A 25,667-nucleotide genomic window follows, 5' to 3' on the forward strand; every position below is an offset into this window, starting at 1 on the left:
TTTGAATCCGACATACATGGGAGACTGCGACGACTTCTCCGGCTCCACAACGACGACTTCTCTAGCTCCACAGGTGAGATTAATGATTCTTTTACTGATTATGATTCTCTATGCTGATTAACGATTCCTTTCGCTATGAGATCCTTTCATTTACTCACTGATGACACGTATTACGGTATTAGGAGCAAGGTTACGTACCCACTTAAGGGTGTGAAGTGTGAACTTGTTCCTATCAAAGTCTAACTTGCTCTTTTGGAGAACTAGGCTGCCCCCTCTCTATATTCTTAACAAAAATTGATTGTTGTTAAAAAATTATAGAATAGCCAACTAAATCTGGGTTATACAAAAACTCATCTTCAATATGAACTTCTCCAAGAACTCATCAGCAATATCTCTGTTCTTAGATATGAACTTCTCCAAAAACTCATCTTCAGGCAACCACATCACATTAAGAAACTTTGGTGTCTTCTTCAAAACCTGTTTTGGATGTCAAAATATTCAAAATTTTATACCTGGGAATCACTCATTCTTCCAAACTAAGCATCAAACAAGTAGGTCGACGAACTAACACATCCTTATCAAACTTAACTATATTTAAGAAGAATTCAATCCCAAGATATAACTTTGATTCAGATACTCTAAACAATCCAGGAGCCCTCTTAAACATATCTAAACATTCAACTTTAGTGAACCAAAATGATTGGAATAATTCAAACTTTCTTTTAATTGTTTCATCACTCATACAGCTCAAAGTATATAGAGCATGAACCAACATTCTTGAATCGATAGAAAAAGACAAGGGGGTAATAAGAAGTTACATTTGCCTCCCTTAATGTTTAACGTAGTTTCACTTTTTGAACATTAAACAAAAAATATAATCTTTACATCTATTGATTTGCTTGATGTTAAGGGAAAACATGCATGGAAAAGCAACACTATGTAAAAGAGGTTCTATAAAAATCACTTGTTCGCATTTCAAGGTATTAGAAGATGATATTGAGAAATAGGGGGTAAATGACATAACCGTAAATACATTCGAAGCTGTGATATTTAGGATTGCTCTCACTACTAATTGTTGGACTTCTGTACAAAATCTAAACTATTTGTGTTTGACTGCGCATTTTACTGATGCACCCACAATCTGTAACCAAGGTTTAAAAAGGCGGAAACGGGCTTCAACGCTAAGCCCTTATCCTCAAGAGGCGTAAGCCTAATAGGATTATCAATAAATAATTATATAAAATTTTATATATATATATAACAAAAAAACATAATTTTATATCTAAATGAGAAATATGATAAGTCACTAAGTTAATAGCATAAAAGTGAAGCACAAAATCCTTAAATGTCAATAACACAAAAGTCTAGCATAGAAGTCTTGAATGCATGGAACCTAAATCCTTAAATGTCAACAGCACAAAAGTGAAAAGTCTAGCACAAAAGTCTGAGAGGCACAGAGCCCAAATTCAAACATTATTAAAGCAACCATTTTATGGCGCATCGTTCTCACGATAGATGTCATCTTCATCAACCGAATTTAGTCCACATCATCTTCATCCACCGAATTCTGTTCAACATTTTTCCGCTTCCTAGATGAAGAACTTTCACCTCTCTCCCTAGTTTCCCTACAAACTACATCAATTTCATCTTCCTCACATGCTTCATCATATTCATCACTCGGGTTGGCTATCCACTCATTATCAGATAACACCTCATTAACAACTAATGGGTTATCAGAATCTTTTAGCTTAGTCTTCCTGATAAACTTTTGCATCAGTTTCTTATTGGACATTATGTACACCAAGTTATTCATCCTATTAGTGCTCAATCGGTTTCTTCTTTTTGTATGAACTTGATTAAACGTATTCCAGTTTCGTTCACACGACGAACCCGAACAAGTAAGACCTAATATCTTCATCGTAAAGGCTTGTAGTTCTGGAACTTCATCTCCATAATGGCCCCACCATGTGACTATATAAGTTAAATGAATAAATAAATTAGTAAATAATATAATTATGCAAAATAATAAAATATAATAATTATAACTTGTAAGTTATAAATATTTATTAGTTACCAGGAACACGCTTCATATACGAATTCAAAGAAGCTCTACATCCAAACGTTCCTTTTTGGTATTTGTAGTCATCGGGTTGAGCTTCAATCTTCATATAAATATCATTACTCTTAATTAATCTGTTCATGCAATTGTACAATCCTCTCTTAATTTTCGGATGCTGGGAAACATTAGGACTCCATCTAAATTCAGAATTCAAGTAGTAGGCAGCTGCATGCAAATACCTATGCATTTGATGTTCCCATTTTTCATCAATGATATCCCAAATCTCTTTATAAGAAGAGACTTCATTATCAAAGTTCTTTGCAATTTTTTCTTTGCACTCATCCATCGCACCATAAATAAAAACCATAACTGGTGATTGCTCACCTATAACATCCATAAATTTTACGCCAAATTTAAACTTTTCAATCATAAATAAAAACCAAATAGCATTGTTTACAAAATGTTTTCAAATCATTATCCATCAGAGTGTCCCAAAAATCATAACATAAGGATGAGGAGCGGTACGGTCATGCCTTCGCCTTTCCATGATATCCTGAAGTACCTGAAACAATAAACAAAAAATTGTAAGCCCGAGGGCTTAGTGAGCTACCCCCAAAATACCAATACCACACTAACAATACAATATCAGTAATAATCAATCAATCAACATGCATACTGGGCCATCGCCTTGACTGGACCGCCCAACAGGGCCTACATTCTATCTGGATCTATCCCGAGCCTTCGGCATGACTGGTCCGCCATGTGGGCCTACAGTCTCCTCGCACCGCTCATAGGGTGTGTTGGCCTACAGCACAAAGCAGGTCCGCCTCAACCCAACAAACAAGCAAATACTATGTGCGCATAACTATCATATACTGGCATATATAAACATCAAACATATTTATCACTGGTCATCAATCATAGAATTCTATCGTAACTAGAGTACCGACCTAGCAGGTCACTAATATACCAATCCCTATGGATCATAAGAGCATAGCATACTGTCTACCGTGATTCTGATCTAACAGATCATAACCACATATAGCATACCATAACAATAACAGCTAAAGGGTCGGCCTTGGTGCCGCAGACCCTACCGATATAGTGAGGATAACTCACCTCGCAAATGTCGAATCAGAAGGTAAGCTCCAACTCTCGGATCACTTGACACAGGCTCCACCACCTATAGCACAATATGTTCATAAGTCTTTAACCTTATAAGGTACTTTATAACCCACTAGTCAACCCCTGATCAAAGTCAAAGCCCTCAGTCAAGGTCAACAGTTCATGTTGACCTCGACTCGCCGAGTACCCTCGGTTACTCGCCGAGTTCCTTGAAACAAATTCCAACTCGCCGAGTCATTAGGGTGACTCGTCGAGTTCCTTTGATTCTCGAACAAACTTTAAGGCCATCCGTCAAGTTCCCTCCTTGCAACTCGACGAATACACACACATACATATCTAGGAGAAAACTCATCCGACTCGCCGAGTTGTTCTTCAACTCGTCGAGTCTATGGCAATCATCATCGGACTCGCCGAGTTGTTCATCCAACTCGTCGAGTCCACGGTCATCTTCGTGTGACTCGCCGATTCAACCTTACGACTCGCCGAGTCCATTCAGTCCTTTTTCCATGCAGAACTATTTTGAGCCATGCAGCGGCTCCAACTCACAGATCCAAGCTTCTAGGGCATGCTTGTCACGTAAAGTTGCAAACTTTACGTGCATGCTGTTGGATAAGGTCTCTAAGTCCATAACTTATTTGGTATATACTTGACCCGACCCGACATGGTCTATTTGGGTTGCACTTCACCCGAACAATTATTATGGATAATCTTATGAGAATAGTATGTTTATGATTTATTAATATATTATAAGTTATAATATATTAATATGAAATCACATTGTTTAATTAGAATTGATCTTAAATTAATTATGAATTAATTTAGTGATCAAAAGGCGACTAATTAAACATGGGCTATTGCATTTTATATAATGTGGGCTTACACTCATTAGGAATGGGCTAAGCATGCATGGGGATCCATGGATGATCCATGGAGCTTTTAACCCATGGGTCCTTGGAAAGGAAAAGACATGGGTTATTAGGTTTTACCCTAATCCTCCACACTATATAAAGATGTCTGTGATGCTTGAAATGACAACTAGTTGTGTGAGAACTAAGTGGTGGCCGATTTCAAGAGTGCATATACATATTCTCTCAAGTTTTCAAAGTTTGTGGTGATTTGTGATTCCACTTGAGGCATTCACACTATTGGTGCTAGGCTCTCAAACTCCAAGGAAGCAATCACAATCAAAAGGTATGTCTTTCTACTAGTAGTTTTATGATTCAAGATCCTTATGCTATGCTAGTTAGGAAGTAACCTTAGAAATCATTTTTTGCATGTATTTAGAGAAAACATAGATCCAAGGTTATTAGGGTTGCATGTACACCTTAGGAGTGTTAGAATGCTCAAAACCCGACAGTGGTATCAAAGCCTAGGCTTGTTTTCTTAAATACTTGATGCAAATTGCTGAAAATCGAAGTTTATATGCTGTCTGCACAGCAGACTCGCCGAGTCCATGAAGGGACTCGACGATTCTAAGGCAAAATGCATCCAACTCGTCGAGTTTGTTCATGCACTCGACGAGTTGGACCCCCTGACAGCATATATTCGACTGTTTTGGCTGGAATTGGTCTAGAATCACTACCATAAACTGTTTTTGACTTGTAAAACCTGTTTTTGATGTGGTAATGATTGTGGTAAACGAATTTCAAGGATAATATAAAAATTCCAAGTTTTATATGTGGTCATATGATACTTGAAATTGTTGATATGGATGTTCATGTTCTTATGAGTTTTGTTAGATCATAGGAATTATTTGCAAATTGTTTGTTAGTTAATTCTTGATCTTAATGTGATTTAATGGAATCCATAATTTGTCCTCAACTTATGGATTACCAAAAGTCTTTTTCTTTTAAAAGTCCATTAAAAACATAGGTTACATAAGTTGAAGAGACTTTTTTTATAATAAATGGTTTTATGGACTCCATAACTTGTCCTCAAGTTATGGATGTCCAAGAGTCTCTTCATTAAAAGTTTTAAACACTTAATTAAAACACATAATTTATGAATATCCAAAAGTTTATGAATTGTTCAAAAAATGCCCTCAAGTTTTGGAATTTGTAAAGTCTCACACAAACTTTAATTCCAAACCCTTAGAGTTTTAAAAGTTAAAACTCAACCTTTATACTATTATAAGATTAATGTTTAATATTTATATATATGTATAAGATTAAGTTGTTTTACCGTTAGTAGGCCTCATTCACGAAGCCGGTCTATAAGGGGGTATAAGGTTGCTGCCTATAAAATGGTAGCTTAATGGGTGTACACTCTCACCCACCGCGTCCTTGATTAGTAGAGGGTCGTTAGCCGAACGGGTAGGACAATGACTTTAAATTCTCATTAAAAGTATAATGACTATTATAAAGTAACTAAATATTTTTAATTCCCAAACTTAGTTACTTTAGGAAAAATGTGAATTTGGTGCTAACCCATGAATTTACACTTTGTACCATACCAAGTCGTTGGTGGAGCGTGTGTGGTTAACCGGCACATTAACTTGGACTAGTAAGGATCATAAAGGGTGACTTAATGTTTATCATAGATTGGTGGAGCACGTGTGGTTAACCGGCACATTGATTAGGTGATAATATTAAGGGTACCAAGTGAATTTGCATTGTTATTCACACCTTGTTTTGTGATCCTCGGCATCCCAATCACAAAATTTGAGAGGGGACACTCGAGATCGAAACATGCCATTGAAAAGTTCAATGAATCTCAAAAGATCTAGGAATTTCAAAACCAGGAAAAACCTAATAAAATTATTTCATTTTCGTGGTGGAAATTGGTGAATCGTCATTCGCTTACCTTCAAATATCTTATAGCTTGGATTACGGCATCCCTCTTGCAAGTTATAAAATATTGTGTTGGGTTCTAGCCTTAATATTTCATATTGGGTGCTATATTAAGGACTTGAATCAACTAACTTGATTTTCTCCCATTGTATATGTCTGGTTCAGACAACTATGATCTTCCCAAATCGCTTGGAACAAGCTTTCCTCTTGAAGATGATGTCCCTCAACATCATGCTTCACTTCCTCCACCTCCTCCATTTATTCTCCCTGACCCACAAGCTCGAAGTCTTGAAAAGTTCAAGATCACTCAAGCCCTACTGGCAATGAAACATAAAGATGGAAACCATGTGTGTACTAATGTCTTAGAAATGAAGTCACACATTGACAGGTTGAGAATGTTAGGTGTCGATATCTCAAGGAAGTTGGCTGCTGACTCGGTTCTTCAGACGCTTCCGGAGTCATATAATGAGTTCATTAAGGACTACTATGTGACAGATCACGACATGACTCTTATTGATCTTTCTTATTTGCTCATTGCTGCTGAATCAGAAATGTTTTGGCGCACTGGAAAAGTAAATATTGGTGAAAGATCAAATTCTCAAACTTCCATGCACATGGATACTGGTAACATTGGAAGTCCAGAAAAGCTTTCTCTTCCCAATGGAAAGGGATCGACCTTGGTCAACCCGGTTGACCGAAAGGTAAAGGGAAAGGCTAAGTCTGTGATTGTCTCGTGTACAGTTCCCAAAGAGTCTATATGTTTTTATTGTCATGAGAAGGGACATTGGAAGCGAAGTTGCCCTGAATACCTGAAAGATTTGAAAGCAAGTAGAGACAAAATGGTTGACTCTGCTTCAGGTAAGTCCACTATCTAACTTTATTAAAGTTCCTAATTGTTGATTCCTATTACATGATGTGACTAAATTGCATCTTGATGTTTAGCAGGATCGAGCAAAAGGAAGGTTAAAAGAAGAGTGTGCAAAATCTGATTGCGAATATGGATTTCTATCGCATGGTTCGAGGATTGGATTTTTGAGCTACTACTTAGAAGTTATGATAGATTGCTAGGGAATATGTAATAGCATAGTTTCCATTTAAAGTTGCATTGTAAGGAATATTTTTCCGCATTTTAATAAAGAAATAAAAGTTTTGTTTATTTTATTTTATACTATATCCCCTTACAATGGCATTTACGGAAAATTGGTGTTTGTGTGTTTCTAGCAATATTGGAAATATGAGTTTAATTCTCTCATTTGTGGTAGTGTCTGAATTTACCAAATAAGGAAAGGTTTTCATCACCCAAGTTTCAATTGGACAGAAACTTGGAATCATACAGGCTGTAATGTATGATGAATGGGAATTTTCATCTTTGGAAAATTAAGACTAATTCATTGATCACATGCAAATGTGAGTCAATTAAAGGACTAAGGGATCAGGTACACTGGGTGTGTGCTGGTCAAGGTCCACCACAAAGATCGATTCGTCATGATTTACTAAAGTCTAGTAAGTATGGTTATACTTGCAAGTTTAAGTATAACTCTGTAATATTGAAAAGGTTTTAATGTATGGCAGAACGGATGGGAAGAATCAAATTTGGCAAAGAGATAAAAGTTTCTCAAATCTGAAAAGATGGGAGAGTACTTTAGTATCATGTTTTATGATCATCTTAATGATTTTGAAACCATATCACAATTTGATCCTCTAAGGACATCTTAGTGTATTCTTATGGCTTAGAAGAGGAGTCATGAATTGTTGGAATGGTTAAAATCAATAAGATGAAGCATACTTCATTCCAAAACAATTCTTAGAGTAATACTCCAAGATTATAACCTTGAGTGACATAAAGTAAGGTTTAAAAAACTTATCAAATGTAGTGTAAAATGTTTTCTACTCTTGTACATTTGAAATTGGTAAGTTGTGATGTCTTGGATAAGACAAAGACCAACTAAGACCAATTATGTGAAGTGTTTATCGTGATAAGAATCCGCACCAACTCTCGAATATTTTTTATGTCAAGGAATGGTCCTTAACTAGGGAAACTTATATGTCAAGAGGACAGTGGGAGCCTTAAAGATCCTGAAAGAGTTTCAAGATTTAATCAAGAGTAAAACCTGCGTTTTATCACTAGTACATGACTTGAGGTTTCTAACCTATCATGTTGACACAATTCTTGTGTCAATTAAGTTGACTATGCATATGAGTTATGTTAGTTATAAATTGTGAGCATAACAGCTTGGAAGCATTGGTGGGCCTTGTGCTACTAGGTGACAAGAAATTAAGATTTAACAAGTTCAATCCATGTAAGGCTGAATTTGACACTAACCTTGTCTTGTGATTATGGTTTTGACAAATTCACACGGATAGGAACTCATACACCATAAAATCTAAGTGTCATAAGGTTTCTCTCTGATTCATGAGAATGATGGTGAGGAAACGCTTTCACTAAGTAGATTTTAAGCAGATAGCAATTGTGTTATTTGCATTTTCAAAAGTCGTTAGTGGAGCGTGTGTGGTTAACCGGCACACTAACATGGACTTGTGAGAAATGGAAAAGGTCTAAACAATTGAGACTATGATTACGACATCCCTTTTCATAGTTCTTGAAATTGTTTAGACACACATGTGAGCTATCTACGGAAGGGTGTATGAATCTAAATTTTAGAATTCCAACCGATTTCTGAATACATGTCAAAGCTAGTGGGAGCATAAGTGTTATGCTAATAATCATCATGTTAGTGGGAGCATGATAATTATGATTATCATTGCAAGCTAGCAATGTTAATTATAGAAAAAAAAAAGTTTCAATTCGTGAAGTTGCAGGGGTTCAAAAATTGTTTTGCTATAAATAAGGGAGACGAAATTATACTTCAATTCAATTCTAAAAGCTTAGATTGAGATTTTAATCATCTTTAGTCAAGGATATATATATATATATATATATATATATATATATATATATATATATATATATATGTATATGTATTTTATGTTGGAATGGTTAAACTTTGAAAACATGGCAAATAAAAAATATTGTAGCAAAAGACTGGTCTAGTATCATGTCTTTATGTGAGACATCATGAATCGTGTCCCATATGCTTTGGATATAGGATTGATTTCATGTGCTATAATATTCATCCTTTCTAAATTTTCCAAATGCTCAGGGCATTTAAAAGGGAAAAGTCTAGAACTGGATATGACTAAAGTGATTAAGCAATTGTCGAGAACAATCTGAGGTTTGCCAAAGATTGGTTGCTCAGGGACATTTGGAAGCATAGTGTTAATTTTGGCAGGACCATATTGATATTTTCTGAAAAGAGGCAACTCTTGTTCAGAAGTGATAGTCAAAATGGGACTATGGAAATGTCTCCATTGGTGGAACTTATTCATGATGGGTTTTGGTCATAAGACATCCTATGTGCTCATACAAACCCTAATGCTTGGATCTAGGTTTCTCTATTGTACATGATTTGAATCCAAGACTATAAACCCTAATTCTAGCATATGGAAATCCAAATTCACATGTAATTAGGTTTAAGAACATACCTTGATTGTTATATAGCAATAACAATCCAATTCCTCCTTGAATTGACCTTGGAAGGCTTAGAGTCACAAGTGTCACTCCTCTAATGGCTTACAAACACCATAAGCAAGTGGAGAAGGTATAAAGAGAGAGGAGAGAGGTTAGAATTCGTCCTTAGGACTTCTTGGGAAGGGTTGGACGAATTCCTATGCCTTAGGGGGTTTATATAGGTGTAAAGATTAGGGTTTTAGTCCTTATCCTTATCTAGTTGCTTGTCCACCAAGCAACCATAAGATAAGTCCTAGAAATCTTTATCCTAGTCGAATTCTAAGAGATTTACACCTCAAATTTGCTCACCATATATATAAGATAATCCTTACCTTATTTTGTAACTATCACATAATTACAATTCAGCCCCTCTAGTTTAATTAATTACACTTGATCACAAAATTAATTCTTAATTAATTATTGACCAATATTAATTAAACAAATATGATTTCTCCTTTAATATATTATTCTTATAACATATTAATAAATCATAATAACCTCTCTCTCTATTTATTTCTCCAATTAAGTTGCTTTGGTGAAGGCAACCCAAAAGGACCATGCACCATCGGGTCAAGTACATACCAAAATAGTTATGGACTTAGACACTAATCCAACAGTCTCCCACTTGGATAAGTCTAACAACTATTTTGCGTATGACTTCGGATCCTGATCTGCAATCATAGCTTTCCAAAGCCGTTGTCAACTCTGATCATATCAAATACATGTGTCCTTAGATAAGGGATCATATATTCCTCCATTCTAGATATCATATGAGATATGATTTCTAATCATTCTCTTTGTACTACTTCTCGATTTCTGATTTATGACGACAGACTAATTGAACAAATCAAATTAGCCCTAGCCCGGCCGAGCATTTACGTTTGTCATCACAAAACCATCGAGGGGCCCAAAGATATCGCTTTTATCCTACTTTGGATAAAAGGAACGGATAAACTTTGATACAATGCTTGCTTGTACTCACGCACCAAATCACACACAACAATATGTTTTATAACACCAAGTTACTGGTGCGTTTACATATTATCAATGTGCAACCGATTTGCAAGATACAACTCACACATCTCGGTCTCAAGAATATAAGATGTTATCGTCTCACCAATCACTCGTGATACAATCCATGGAGTGATCCAAGTGAGCGTGGGTTTAATCCAATGCTTAAATCACATTCATAAGCACTCATGAACGTTGCAGCAAACATTTGCTTATGTCTAATACTCTTTTAGACAATCCACACACCAATTCACGACAGTCTTCATTCATACCTACTTCCAACATATGAACGACTGTGGCCCGTTTGAATAATTCGATTATTCTTAATAAACTCAATTATTCTGGAAGTCAAAACATGCAAATGTGAAACACAAGAATAATACTAATCCCATATGGCCTCAAACCTTTGAGTATAAATAAAACTCCTTTTATTTATCACCATATCGATTACTCATTATTTGTCGTTTCGGGTAAACAACTTCTTACTTGAATTCCAACACTTGTCCCATGCTCCTAGCATGCACACAATGTTTACCTATGGTTCTTACTTTGTGAAATAGATCACATTGAACACATTTCCAATCCTTCTCATTTCACAACTCCAAATCCGTTTTTCATAAGTTAAAGAATATCAAATTCTTGTTACTTATAGAATATTCTAGATTCTAACATTCTATGCAACCTATCCTTTCGTAATGTCACTGCACCAAAGTCATAAAGACTATTTCCAATGATATTACAAAGTCCTCTATCGGAGATTGTTACAAAACAATTCCATAGACGTGATGTCTCTCACTCAAAGTACATTCTTTGAACATCCTTTTGCATAGAAGTTTCTAATCTAATCATAGATTTCTCAATATTCAATTCCCAATATGGACACACTTCCATATGTTCCATATGACAACTCATTCTTAATAGAATCTTATCTATTCGTAACGATGTCGATATAGTCCATCCAATATGGAAACATTTCCATATTTTCCAATACTATACTTCCAACTACTCGCAAGCGACCAATCTTCGTCGAACTTGGATTGTCCTTTGATAGTTGTTTAATTATTTTAGTCTAAACCGATTCTAGTCCTTTTTCCCTCTAAATGTGCTAGACATTCGGAAAATTTTAGAATGGTCAAACATTAAAGCATTTGCAATCGATCCTATACCCGAAGCGTATGGGACACGACGCATAATGTTTTATTTGCTATGTTCTCAAAATTCGAATTGTGAAAAGGGATGCCGTAATCATAATCGAAATTTTAAGAACACACTTTGTACCTTTGACTAAATTTTATTAACATTTCTCAACCTAAACCTTTAGATTTGAAATGAAGCATAATATTCTCTCCCTTAATTATAGCAAAAAAACTCTTCAACTATTGCGACTTTGCAAAGTATGACTCTTGTTTTCTATAATTAATATTGCTAATCTTGCAATACTTTCCTTAATAATCATACAATCATAACTTTTATGCTCCCACTATCTTGATGATTATTATAAAACATAACACTTATGCTCCCACTAGCTTCGACATGTATTAACTTTCAGAAAAACAATGCTTATTGAATTTCTTAAGTTCATGTTTCTAATACTTAGTGCTTTGATAATCTTTTATCAACGTTTCTTGATATTATACACATTTTCCTTTGATAGTTCATATGTGTGTCTAAACAATTAAGACTAATTGCCAAACCTCACAATTCAAATTATGGAAAGGGATGCCGTAACCATAATTGAATTCGAGAATGCAATTTTACAATCACTTTCTTCTTAAAATCTCTCTTAGTGAAAGCATTTCTTCACAATCATTTTCATGAAGGAGGAAATCTTATGACACTTAGATTTGAGCGGTGTATGTGTTCCTATCCATGTGAATTTGTTAAAACCAAAGTTTATGACAAATTCAAACTCATATGGACCGAGCTTTCTTAATCTTGATTTCTTGCCTTATGGTAGCACAGCTACCCACCATGTCTTCCAAGTAGTTAAGTGGCTCACCTTTTCTTATCAATGTACCTTTCATTGATTAAGGTGCTTTGCCTTTTATACGTTCAAAATGAGAACTCATAGAACTCTCATGCATAATTAACTCGATTGGATTGGCACAGAATCAAAATAATGTCAACACGATAGGTTGTAAACCTCAATTTGTGTGCTAGTGATGATCGATAAGGTTTATTTGATTTGTTCTTGAAACCTTTCAAGACAATTAAGACTCCCACTGACTCCTTGACATATAAGGTTCTCTTGTCAATAACCATTTCTTGACAAACAAATATTCAAGAGTTAGTGTAGCTTTTATCAAAACACTTCATAAATTGGTCCTAGTTGGTCTTTGTCTTATCCAAGACATCACAACTTTCCACATTTAATGAAAGTTACAAACCTTCTTAATACCTTTCACTCAATGTCACAATCTTAACTTTAAGACTTGTTATTGGAACGAAGTATGATTGACTTATTGATTTAACCATTTATTCAATTCTTGATTCCTCTTCTTAGACATACAATTGTACTAAGACTCACTTAGAGGATCAATTGAGATATGGTTCTTAATCATTAAGACTTATCATAAAGCATAAAAGGTACTCTCCCATCTTCTTAGAATGGAGAAACTTTTATCTTTCTGCCTACTTGATTCTTCTTATTCGTTCTGCTATTGATCTAAACCCTTTAATCAATTCAGAATTACACTTAATCTTATAAGTATAATCATATTTACTAAACCTTTAATAAATCATGACGAATATCTCGTTACTCTTATGGTGGACTTTGATCAACACACAACTTTGTGTACTCGATCTCCTAGTCTTTCACTTGACACTTTGTCAATGAATTAGTCTAATTTCCAAATACGAAATTTCTCATTCATCGTACAACCAAGTTGCATGATTCCAAATTTCTGTCCAATTGAAACTTGGGCGATGAGAAACTCTCCCTATTTGGTAAATTCTTGACTTTTCATAAATAACATAATAAGAACCAAATTCATTATTGCTAATAATAGAAACATTTAACATCAATTTTTTCATACACGCCATTATAAGGATAAATAAATAAAATTTAAAATCAAAATTTATTTTATTGCGGAAAAATTTGTCCTTACAATGCAACTCATTGAAAAACTTATGCTAATACATCTTTCTTAGCAATCTAATTCTAACTCTAAGTAGTAGATCAAGAATCTAATCTTCGAGAAATGCGATCGAAATCCATTCCTTTACGGTTAGATTTTGCTCACTTCTTCCCTTAAGCTCCCTTTCTTTTCTTCGATCCTACAAAACATCAATTGTAATCTTATTACATTATGTATTAAGAATCTAGAATAGAAGCTTAAAAGAGTTAGTCAATGGATTTTACCTATATTAGAGCCATACATTTCGACTCTCCCATCTCTTAGATCTCTTAGGTAAATAGGGCAGCTTCGTCTCCAATGCCCCTTCTCTTGGCAATAAAAACAGATCGACTCTTTTGGAACAGCACATGGAACCACTTCAGACATTGCCTTTCTCTTATGATCAAACTTTTCGATCATAGCATGTCTTTCGTTGCCACTGTCTATATCCATAGAGGTCTCGAAGGCAGATTCACCAATCAACATTGATTTTCTATTGCGCCAAATCATTTCTGATTCAGCAGCAATAAGCATATAGGTGAGATCTATAAGGGTCACGTCGTAGTTCATCATATAGTACTCTCTTACGAACTCACTATATGAGTTAGGAAGTGACTGAAGAACCCAATCAACAGCCATTTCCTCACAGACAACGGATCCCAACATTCTTAACTTATCAATGTGTGACTTCATCCCTAGGACGTGTGCACACACGGAGTTTCCTTCTTTATGTTTACTTGCCAAAAGGGCTTGAGTGATCTTGAACTTTTCAAGCCTTTGAATTTGTGGGTTAGGGAGAATAATTGGAGGAGGTAGAGGAAGTGAAGCATGATTTTTTGTTCCTCGATCGAATCGTGGAATATCATCTTCATGTGGAATGCTTGTTCCACGGGATTTGAGAAGACCATAGTTGTCGAACTTTGACATCTACAAACGGGAGAAAAACGAATTCAAGTTAGTTGATAGATTGAGTCCTTGGTAGATCAGCCAAATGAAATTCCAAGGCTAGGACCCAACACAATACGCTACAACCTAGAAAAGGGATGCCGTAATCTAGTTGCAGAATATTTGAAGGTAAGTGAATGACGATTCACTAATTTCCACCACGAAAAACGAAAAAGAAAATTTAAGTTTTAAATCTATGAAAACTCCTAGATCCTTTGAGATACATTTAACTTTCAATGGCATGTTTATATCTCGATATGCCCCTCTTGTTTGTGACTGGGATGCCGAGGATCACAAAGCGGGTGTGAATAACCATGCAAACTTACATGGTGCCCTCACATGTTACAGTCACCTATTCGATGTGCTGGTAAACCACACACGCTCCATCGAACTATGACAAACATTTAGTCACCCTTTGCTACCTTTGCTTAGACCCATTTAGTGTGTCGGTTAACCACACACGCTCCACTAACGTCTTCGCAAGGGCACAAAGTGTAATTTCATGGAATTGCATCAATTCACTTTTGCCTAAGTAACTAAGATTGGGAATTTCGAAAAACATTTAGTTACTTTAGTAATTCATTATACTTATAATAGAAGGTTTCGTCCTATCCTACCCGTTCGGCTAACGACCCTCCACTAGTCAAGAGTGCGGTGGGTAAGAGTGGATACCCATTCAATCGCCATTTTATAGGCAATTTCCTTAAACACCCCTTATAGACCAGCTTCGTGAATGAGGCCTACTAACGGTAAGACTGACTTTTAGTTATACATATATATAATGTTAGACTTTTAATGTTATATATAGTATAGGGTGTATTTTATAACTTTTAAAATACTATGTGGTTAACTTTAACAATTACACTTTTAATTCTATTAAATGGTTAACCTAAAATTTAATGGATTTATTAAATCTCTTTTAATTATACACCTTAATTAATTAATAAAACCATAAGGGTGTGATTTGAACTTTTTCAAAACTTCTTAGAGTATTAGAATTTAACATTCCTAATTAAACTTTTAATCAACTTTTAAATTCCAAAACTTGAGGGCAAGTTTTGAAACATTTCAACACATTAGGGTTTAGAATTTAAATATGGATCAAAATTAAACTATTTAATCAAAATTTAAATTCCAAAACTTGAGGGCAAGTTTTGAAACCTTTTTCAAAACATTAGGGTTTTAACTATTTAAATTTCAAAACAACAAAACTTTTGGGGTTCAAATTTAAACTATAAAACCTAAAGGGCCAAATATGAAACTTTTCACAACAACAAGGATCAAATAACAAATAATTCTAATTAACATTTAATCACATAATTATCCATATTTGATGATTTCTTTAATGATTTCTTGCAAAACAATTTATCAATTTACTCAAAATAATTAATCAATTATCTTATAAGGAAACAATTATCTTATTAATTGATAAATATCTTCAATTAGATCAAAATTATAGTCAAATATATCATATAATCGGATTAATAATGATCTAACATGATAAGGTAACTATCCATAAGCAAAAACAGCAAGAAATCCCGAAGTACCCTCCTTCTGACGAGTTGACTCGTCGAGTCAGCCTTGGACTCGTCGAGTCACCTTGGACTCGGCGAGTTCAGCCATGGACTCGGCGAGTCCAGCCTCCAGAATGCAAAAAATCGAATTTTTCAGTTACAACAAGCATCAATACAATAGAAACCAATCAAAGTTCTGATACCACTGATGGGTTTTGGTCATAAGACATCCTATGTGCTCATACAAACCCTAATGCTTGGATCTAGGTTTCTCTATTTTACATGCTTTGAATCCAAGACTATAAACCCTAATTCTAGCATATGGAAATCCAAATTCACATGTAATTAGGTTTAAGAACATACCTTGATTGTTATATAGCAATAACAATCCAATTCCTCCTTGAATTGACCTTGGAAGGCTTAGAGTCGCAAGTGTCACTCCTCTAATGGCTTACAAACACCATAAGCAAGTGGAGAAGGTATAACGAGAGAGGAGAGAGGTTAGAATTCGTCCTTAGGACTTCTTGGGAAGGGTTGGACGAATTCCTATGCCTTAGGGGGTTTATATAGGTGTAAAGATTAGGGTTTTAGTCCTTATCCTTATCTAGTTGCTTGTCCACCAAGCAACCATAAGATAAGTCCTAGAAATCCTTATCCTAGTCGAATTCTAAGAGATTTACACCTCAAATTCGCTCACCATATATATAAGATAATCCTTACCTTATTTTGTAACTATCACATAATTACAATTCAGCCCCTCTAGTTTAATTAATTACACTTGATCACAAAATTAATTCTTAATTAATTATTGACCAATATTAATTAAACAAATATGATTTCTCCTTTAATATATTATTCTTATAACATATTAATAAATCATAATAACCTCTCTCTCTCTATTTATTTCTCCAATCAAGTTGCGTTGGTGAAGGCAACCCAAAAGGACCATGCACCATCGGGTCAAGTACATACCAAAATAGTTATGGACTTAGACACTAATCCAACAATTCAATCTGCGTAAGATTAGAAAACCTTAATGCAAGAAGGATGTTCAAAGCAATGTACTTTGAATATGATACTTCGTTTCCATAGAGTTGATCTTCTTTGGAATACTCTGTAATGACTAGTGACAAGGTTTTGGTGACTTTATGCATAATCATTACAAGAGGAACATTGCATATAAGTTTAAAATCTAACTGATTTCGGTAAATGGTGAGAATTAGGAATTCTTATATTTACAATAAGGATTTGGGATTGTGAAATAAGCATCATTGGAATCATGTTCAATTGATCTATTTCACAAAGTTAGGATCATAGACAAACATAGTTTGCATACATGGAGTATGACATAACCATGGTTTAGAAAACAAAGTGTACATGCTACGAGCATGGGATAATTGTTGTTTTATTCAAGTATTAAGTTGATTATTTGAAACATTATACAATGAATAATGTGTAATCAATATGGTGATAAATAAAAGGTGGTTCTATTTATATTCAAAAGGGTTCTGAGACCATATTGGATTCGATTATTATTGTGTTTCACTTTGCATGTTTTGACTTCCAGAATAACTAACTTATTCTTTCCGAATAACTAAGTTACTTAAACACTCCACAGTCGTTCATATGTTGGAAGTAGGTATGAATTAATACTGTCATGAATCAAGTTTGTAGATGGCTAAACGTGTTTAGACATAACAATGGTTCCTACAACATTCATGAGTACTCATAAGTTATGAGTATTGGAATTAACTCAGGCTCACTTGTATCACTTCATGGAATTTATCTCGAGTGATCGTGAGTCGGTAATATCATATAAGTCTTCAAACCTAGAGATATGAGTTGTTGCCTATGAGTTGGTTGTGCATTGATTGCATGAAAACGCATCTGTAACTTGATGTTATAAAACGTGCCTTTGTGTACAATTCAACAAGTAGTAGAACAAACATATGAGTCGAAGTTTATATGTTCCTTCTAGAAATAGAAGCGATATTTGGGCCCCTCGATGATTTTGTTTTGACCTATGTACCGGGCCCGGTCAAAACTAAATTGATGTGTTCGATTAAGTTCATTGTTAAAGAAATCGGAAATCGGGAAACAAACTGCTGGACAATAAGTACGATGTTGTTCCATGTATTTTTCCGACCGATATCATGAGAACAGAGGATTATATGATCACTTATCTAAAATGGCACTTCATAGTTCAACAGAGTTTTCGAAAGCTAGGATTGCTGGTTGGTTCCTGAAGTAATATAGGCAAATATAGTTATTAGACTTATCCAAGTGGTAGACTATTGGATAAGGTGTCTAAGTCCATAACTTATTTGGTATATACTTGACCCGACCTGGCATGGTCCATTTGGGTTGCACTTCACCCGAACAATTATTATGGATAATCTTATGAGAATAGTATGTTTATGATTTATTAATATATTATAAGTTATAATATATTAATATGAAATCACATTGTTTAATTAGTATTGATCTTAAATTAATTATGAATTAATTTAGTGATCAAAAGGCGACTAATTAAAACACGGACTATTGCATTTTATATAATGTGGGCTTACACTCATTAGGAATGGGCTAAGCATGCATGGAGGTCCATGGATGATCCATGGAGCTTTTAACCCATGGATCCTTGGAAAGGAAAAGACATGGGTTATTAGGGTTTACCCTAATCCTCCACACTATATAAAGATGCTTGTGATACTTGAAATGACAACTAGTTGTGTGAGAACTAAGTGGTGGCCGATTTCAAGAGTGCATATACATATTCTCTCAAGTTTCCAAAGTTTGTGGTGATTTGTGATTCCACTTGAGGCATTCACACTATTGGTGCTAGGCTCTCAAACTCCAAGCAAGCAATCACAATCAAAAGGTACGTCTTTCTACTAGTAGTTTTATGATTCAAGATCCTTATGCTATGCTAGTTAGGAAGTAACCTTAGAAATCATTTTTTTCATGTATTTAGAGAAAACATAGATCCAAGGTTATTAGGGTTGCATGTACACCTTAGGAGTGTTAGAATACTCAAAACCCAACACATGCATGACTTTAAATGCTCCAAATGCCAAATCTAAGCCCTTAATGGGGCTTCATGCCCAAGAGGGACCTCAATCACGACCAAAACTGTAACTTTATGCTTCCAGAATCTGAAGAGGGTCTAGATCTGAAGTTACAACTTCAGATCTTGCCCTTAGCTCATCATACCAACTTGATATTCCAAGAAAACCCTAAAACTCAACTAATAGAGGATATCTATAAGGAAAATGACAGTTTAGGTACCTCTAGAAGATGATATTTGAGATGAATGTTGATTTCCACACTCTAATTGCTCCAACCTCCTTTTCCTCCAAGTCTTCTCCTTCCAAAAATCCTCTTTTCAAGCTTCAACACATACACAAGGCACACACACACGAATAAGGGCTCTCAAGGACTATTTAGAACTGTAAAGAGGTCCAAGGGAGGCTAAGGTCCCTTTAAATAGGGATACAAACCCCGTGATTTAGGGTTTCATCTGCCAGCTCCTACTCGCCGAGTAGGTCACCTAACACGCGATCCCACCCCGTTGCTACTCAACAAGTAGGGCAATAAAATCGTCGAGTAGAGATTAACCCAATACATCTTATTTAAAACAATACCTAAGAATCGGGGCGTTACAACTCTCCCCCACTTGAACTAGACTTTGCCCACGAAGTCCGCTGGAATAAATAAGGTCGGGTAATTTTCGCGCATCTCCGCCTCCAGATCCCGTGTCCACTCGGATCCCCTCCGATGTTCCCACTGTACCTTTACCAAAGGAAATCCCTTGTTCCACAAAATCTTCTTCTTCTTTTCCAAAATAGCCACAGGCCTCTCCAGATAGTTCAGGCGCTCATCGACCTGAATGACATCCAACGATACCACTCCCTCCTGATGCCTAATGCCTTTTCGTAATTGCGAAACATGAAATGTGTTATGGATCCGGCTGAGCTCCTCTAGAAGCTCTAACCTATAAGCTACCCTACCGACCCTGGCAACAATCCTGAACGGCCCAATGTAACGGGGACCCAATTTTCCCTTCTTCCTGAAGCAGATCACACCCTTCCAGGGTGAGACTTTCAGGAGGACCATGTCACCCACCTGAAATTCCAGCTCAGATCGGCGTTGGTCGGCATAACTTTTCTGCTGGCTCTGAGCGGTCTGCAGTCGCTATCTAATCTGCTGTATCATCTCGGTAGTTTGCAGAACTGCCTCTGTCCGACCCATTACCCTGTGCCCAATCTCACCCCAGCAGACTGGGGTCCTACACTTCCGCCCGTACAACTGCTCGAAAGGTGGGGCGCCAATACTGCAATGATAGTTGTTATTGTAAGCGAACTCTGCAAGCGGTATGTGGGAATCCCAACTCCCACAAAAATCAATGACGCATGCCCTCAACATATCCTAGAGGTTCTGAATGGTCTGCTCACTCTGCCCATCAGTCTGCGGATGGAATGCCATGCTAAAATGCAGTCTCGTACCTAGTTCCTCGTGGAACTTCTGCCAAAAACAGGAAGTAAATATGACATCTCGATCGGACACAATGGAAACTGGGACCGCATGGCGAGAGACAATCTCACGGACGTACAAGTCTGCCAACTTCTCTGCTGACGAATTCTCCCGTATGGCTAGGAAATGGGCACTCTTGGTCAATCGATCCACGATGACCCATATAGCATCGAACCCCTTTGCCATCTTCGGTAACTTCGTGATGAAATCCATCGCGATCCATTCCCATTTCCACATGGGAATTTCCAGAGGCTGCAGCTTACCGTGCGGCCTCTGATGTTCGGCCTTGACCATCCTACATGTCAAAAACCTCTCAACAAACCAAGCGATATCTCGCTTCATACCAGGCCACCAATAACTCGAGCTCAAATCACGGTACATCTTGGTGGCTCCCGGGTGAATAGAAAACCGAGACTGATGAGCCTCTTCCATCACTGTCTGCCGGACCCCTCCGGACATCGGAACCCAAACCCGACCGTAATGGGTCAACAATTCGCAGCTATCCTAAACAAACCAGGCGCTTTCGCCCTTAATCCTTTCCAACTTCCAGTTCTTCGGCCTCATACCCTCAATCAGAGCATCCCTGACCAAACCCACCAGCGGGGAATCCACCGTTATCCTCATACACTTGGCTGGGGTAGAGGACCCAGCCAACTTGCGGCTCAGAGCATCCGCAACCACGTTCGCTTTACCAGGATGGTAAAGGATCTCACAATCATAGTACGTGACCACATCCAGCCACTTGCGCTGCCTCATGTTCAGGTTCGGCTGATCCATGATATGTCTCAAACTCTTGTGATCCGTGTATATAGTACAACAAACCCCGTACAGATAGTGCCTCCAAATCTTGAGAGCGAAGACCACCGCTCCCAACTCAAGATCGTGCGTGGGGTATCTCGTCTCGTCAAGCTTCAGCTGCCTCGATGTATAAGGTATCATTCGTCCCCTCTGCATGAGGACTGCCCCCAAACCTGTGATGGAGGCATCACAAAACATCACAAAATCCTCAACTCCCTCGGGGAGTGTCAACACCGACGCCTCGCATAAACATCGCCGCAGGGTCTCAAATGCCCTTTGTTGCTCAGGGCCCCACCGGAAATCTACCCTCTTCCTTGTTAGATGAGTGAGGGGTACGACAATCTTGGAGAAATCATGAATGAATCTCCGATAATACTCTGCTAAACCCAAGAAACTCCTAATGTCTGAGGGAGATTTCGGAGTCTCCCACTGCATAACTGCCTCCACCTTGGCCGGATTGATCAAAATCCCCTCCTGGTTAACGAGATGTCGGAGGAACAAGACCTCTCGCAACCAAAACTCACACTTCGAGAATTTGGCATATAGTCGTTCTCGTCGTAGAACCTCCAACAGCTCCTTGAGATGCTCCTCATGCTGCTCTCGGGTCTTGGAATACACCAAGATATCATCTATAAACACAATGACCGAGCGATCGAGCATCGGTCTGCAGAATCAGTTCATTAGATCCATGAACACTGTTGGTACGTTTGTGAGCCCAAACGACATCACCACGAACTCGTAATGACCATAACGAGTCTGAAACGCGGTCTTCTCCACGTCTTCCTCCCTCACCCTTATCTGGTGATATCCTGATCTCAAGTCAATCTTGGAAAACCAAGATGCACCCTGCAGCTGATCGAAAAGATCGTCTATCATCAGGAGCGGATAACGATTCTTCATCGTTAATTTGTTCAGCTCCCTGTAGTCAATGTACATCCTGTGTGAACTGTCCTTCTTCCTGACGAAAAGGATCGGTGCTCCCAAGGTTGAACTACTCGGACGAATAAAATGCTTACCCAGCATCTCATGCAACTGAGATGATAACTCCTGCATCTCAAGCGGTGCCAATCGGTACGACGCCTTGGCGATAGGGGCCACACCTGGCACTAGGTCAATCCTAAACTACATGCCTCTCCGGAGGCACTCTGGGTAACTCCTCCGGAAACACATCAGCAAACTCCCTCACCACCGGGAGCTCAGAAACTGAGAGCTGCTCTCTAACCCGCATATCTACCACATACGCCAAATAACTGGCACACCCGTGTTGAATATACTATCGAGCCCTGGCTGCCGAACAAAACCCTGATCCCAACATGGTGCCCTCACCATATACTACAAGTTCTCCCCCACTTGGGGTTCGAACCACCACCCGCTGTCCCTCACAGTCAATCATGGCGCCAAAACGACTAAGCCAATCCATCCCTACAATCACGCATACATCCCCCATGGGGATAGGAATCAAATCTATCGGGAAAGGCACCCCGAAAATCTCCAACTCGCATCCTCGGTAGACCGAAGAAGCAGAAACCCCGTGCTCGTTGGTGATCAACACTCGCAACATGCACTCAAGATCATTCATCGGCACGCTGAACCCTCTAGAGAAGGTCTGAGATACAAACGATCGACTCGCCCCCGAGTCAAATAATACCAAAGCGGGCAAAGAATTTACTAAAAACGTACCTAATCACAGGTGCAATCAATAAGCATAACACAAATACAATAACTGAGACAGAGAATAGAAACGTACCAACAACCACATCCAGTGCTGACCTGGCCTCCTCGGCCGTGAGCGGGAAGGCGCGACCCTGAGCCTTCGGAGGCTCCACTTTGACTGGCCTCCCGTCTCCAATCCTCACAGTAGCTGGCGCGGAACCCTGCACCGACTTGGCGGCGAGCTGCGAACAGTTGGTCTTCACATGACCAAACTGATGACACTGGTAACAAATCCTCATATCTGCTGGAGGGGTGGACTAACGACAGTCCCTGGCATAGTGCCCCTCCTTGCCATATTTGTGGCACCCACCTCCTGCTCGAAAAAACCCTGAATGAGCCTTGCCACACTTTCCACAAGTGCGGCTCTGATGGCCCCCATACTGTGTATCAGCGGTCTTAGACCGCTTAGGCGCCGACTGAGACTGTGCCGGTGACTGACGCTGCTCCTTCAGCTGCAGCTCTATCTCCAACTCACGCCGCCTTGCGGATTCCTGAAGGTTCAAGAGGGTATCACAACGCTGTGTAGCCACAAACTGCCGTATATCCGTCTTGAGCATACTCAGATAACGAGTCATCTGAGACTGCTCTAACGCAAACTCCGGCAAAAACATAGCCCTCTCAGTGAACATCCGGGAGATCTCCATCACAGACTCCCCATCCTGTCTCCATGTCAAAAACTCCTGAGCAAGTCGCTCCTGTTCCACGCGCGGAACGTAGCGGGTGCGAAACATATCCCGGAACTGCTCCCAAGTAATAGCAGCCCGTTGATCATCAGAATTTGAACCTGTCGTCAATCTCCACCAGTCCTTTGCCCCGAGCCTAAGCAGGTTCAGAGCACACCTAACCTTCTGGTCAGCAGGACATGAGCACATGAAGAAACAGCCCTCCACGTCAGACAACCACTGCATAGCCCTGATCACATCCTATGTACCATCAAATGTCCAGGGCTTTGTATTATCGAAGTCCCGGTACTAGAAAGCCCTGTCGGTTCCTCCTCCAACCCCTGTCGCAGTTACAGCCAAAGTGGCTGCAGCGGCAGCTGTCTTTGCTAAAGCTGCATATCGCTCATCAAAGTACTCCACCATCACGGTCTCAATCGACCCAAACATCTCTGGTAGCTGCACTCGGAATGCAGCATCAATCTCGTCGTGTATGATCTCTCGAATCCTGACATCTAACTCCTCGGTCCTTATCTGAACCACGGGCTCAGGTGCTACCGACACCTCCAACTCTCCGTCTCCCAACCCCGATCCTGATCCTGATCCGGATCCTGAAGCAACACGTCTCGTCACCACCATATTGAAATATATATACAAGTCATCAGATAAATAACATAATGTCGCGAGACCAAAACCCACAAACCCTAGGGGTTGTGATTTCCTTACTACCCGTATGGGTCCTGTGCTTCCAGTAGTACGGGCCCATACTACCTTCCACACTTACCCATATTTGTCTCAAGTATCACCACAACACCCTAACAATATCATCAACATAGGAAATGCGCTCAGCCCTCACTTCTAGGGGAATACCAAATATCTCGCATCTAGTCTCATCACTTATCATGACTCACACATCCATGAAACTTCCATCATCCCCTGCAGCGCCAGTGCACGCTAGTTGCACATAACGTTGGACCCAATAGACTTTTAAATATCCAATCCTACCCGAAGGCCGAATCAACATTCTCAGGCTATAAGGTCTTTATTATGCACAACCGTGATGCATACACTAAACATCTACAGTTATGATGTCAATTTCACGTACAAGAAACCCTAGGCTAATAGGCATCATGTAATCAGGCAAATCTATCATGCGATTCCTAAAGATCCCTAGCCTAGCACTAGCATGCTGTTCTAACATATCAGAATATCAAATAACTGCATGGTATTTTGGGGTTTACTTATAGGTTTCGGTTGATCGTACCCTCTGCATCCTCCATCCTTTATTTTGAAAACCATTTTAAAACTTACTTTTCAAAAATCTCCTTGATTTGAGACTGGATTCACACGAGTGTTCCTCCAGTTCACTCAAACCAAGGCTCTAATACCAACTTGCAACATCCATAAATTTTACGCTAAATTTAAACTTTTCAATCATAAATAAAAACCAAATAGCATTGTTTACAAAATGTTTTCAAATCATTATCCATCAGAGTGTCCCAAAAATCATAACATAAGGATGAGGAGCGGTACAGTCACGCCTTCGCCTTTCTATGATCTCCTGAAGTACCTGAAACAATAAACTGAAAACTATAAGCCTGAGGGCTTAGTGAGCTACCCCTAAAATACCAATACCACACTGACAATACCATATTAGTAATAATCAATCAATCAACATGCATATTGGGCCATCGGCCTGACTGGACCGCCCTACAGGGCCTACAGTCTATCTGGATCTATCCCGAGCCTTCGGCATGACTGGTCCGCCACTTGGGCCTACAGTCTCCCCATACCGCTCATAGGGTGTGTTGGCCTACAACACAAAGCAGGTCCGCCT

The 25,667-nt window shown here is 38.3% G+C and overlaps 1 protein-coding gene across 1 annotated transcript; it reads right to left on the minus strand.

Annotated features, from left to right (window-relative positions):
• Positions 1–1,537: 1,537 nt before the first annotated feature.
• LOC145064264 (uncharacterized) lies at positions 1,538–24,256 on the minus strand. Its single transcript, XM_079011744.1, has 4 exons — positions 24,188–24,256; positions 3,179–3,242; positions 2,075–2,443; positions 1,538–1,971 (listed from the first exon to the last, which is right to left on the minus strand). Exons 1-4 carry the CDS (start codon positions 24,254–24,256, stop codon positions 1,538–1,540), a joined length of 936 nt encoding a protein of 311 aa, XP_078867870.1.
• Between the last annotated feature and the right edge of the window lie 1,411 nt (positions 24,257–25,667).

Source organism: Lactuca serriola, chromosome 7 (assembly GCF_051521515.1).
Source record: "Lactuca serriola cultivar US96UC23 chromosome 7, Lser_US96UC23_V15, whole genome shotgun sequence".
Lineage (NCBI taxonomy): Eukaryota > Viridiplantae > Streptophyta > Magnoliopsida > Asterales > Asteraceae > Lactuca > Lactuca serriola.

Bases quoted from the DNA above. Each gene is read 5' to 3' on its own strand.
- LOC145064264 (XM_079011744.1), bottom strand. From the start codon at position 24,256: ATGGTGGAGTACTTTGATGAGCGATATGCAGCTTTAGCAAAGACAGCT. The intron at 2,444-3,178 runs GTGAGTTATCCT...TGGATGTTATAG, and splicing joins TCTGATTCGACATTTGCGAG to GTGAGCAATCACCAGTTATG. The intron at 1,972-2,074 runs GTAACTAATAAA...TAACTTATATAG, and splicing joins GTATATGAAGCGTGTTCCTG to TCACATGGTGGGGCCATTAT.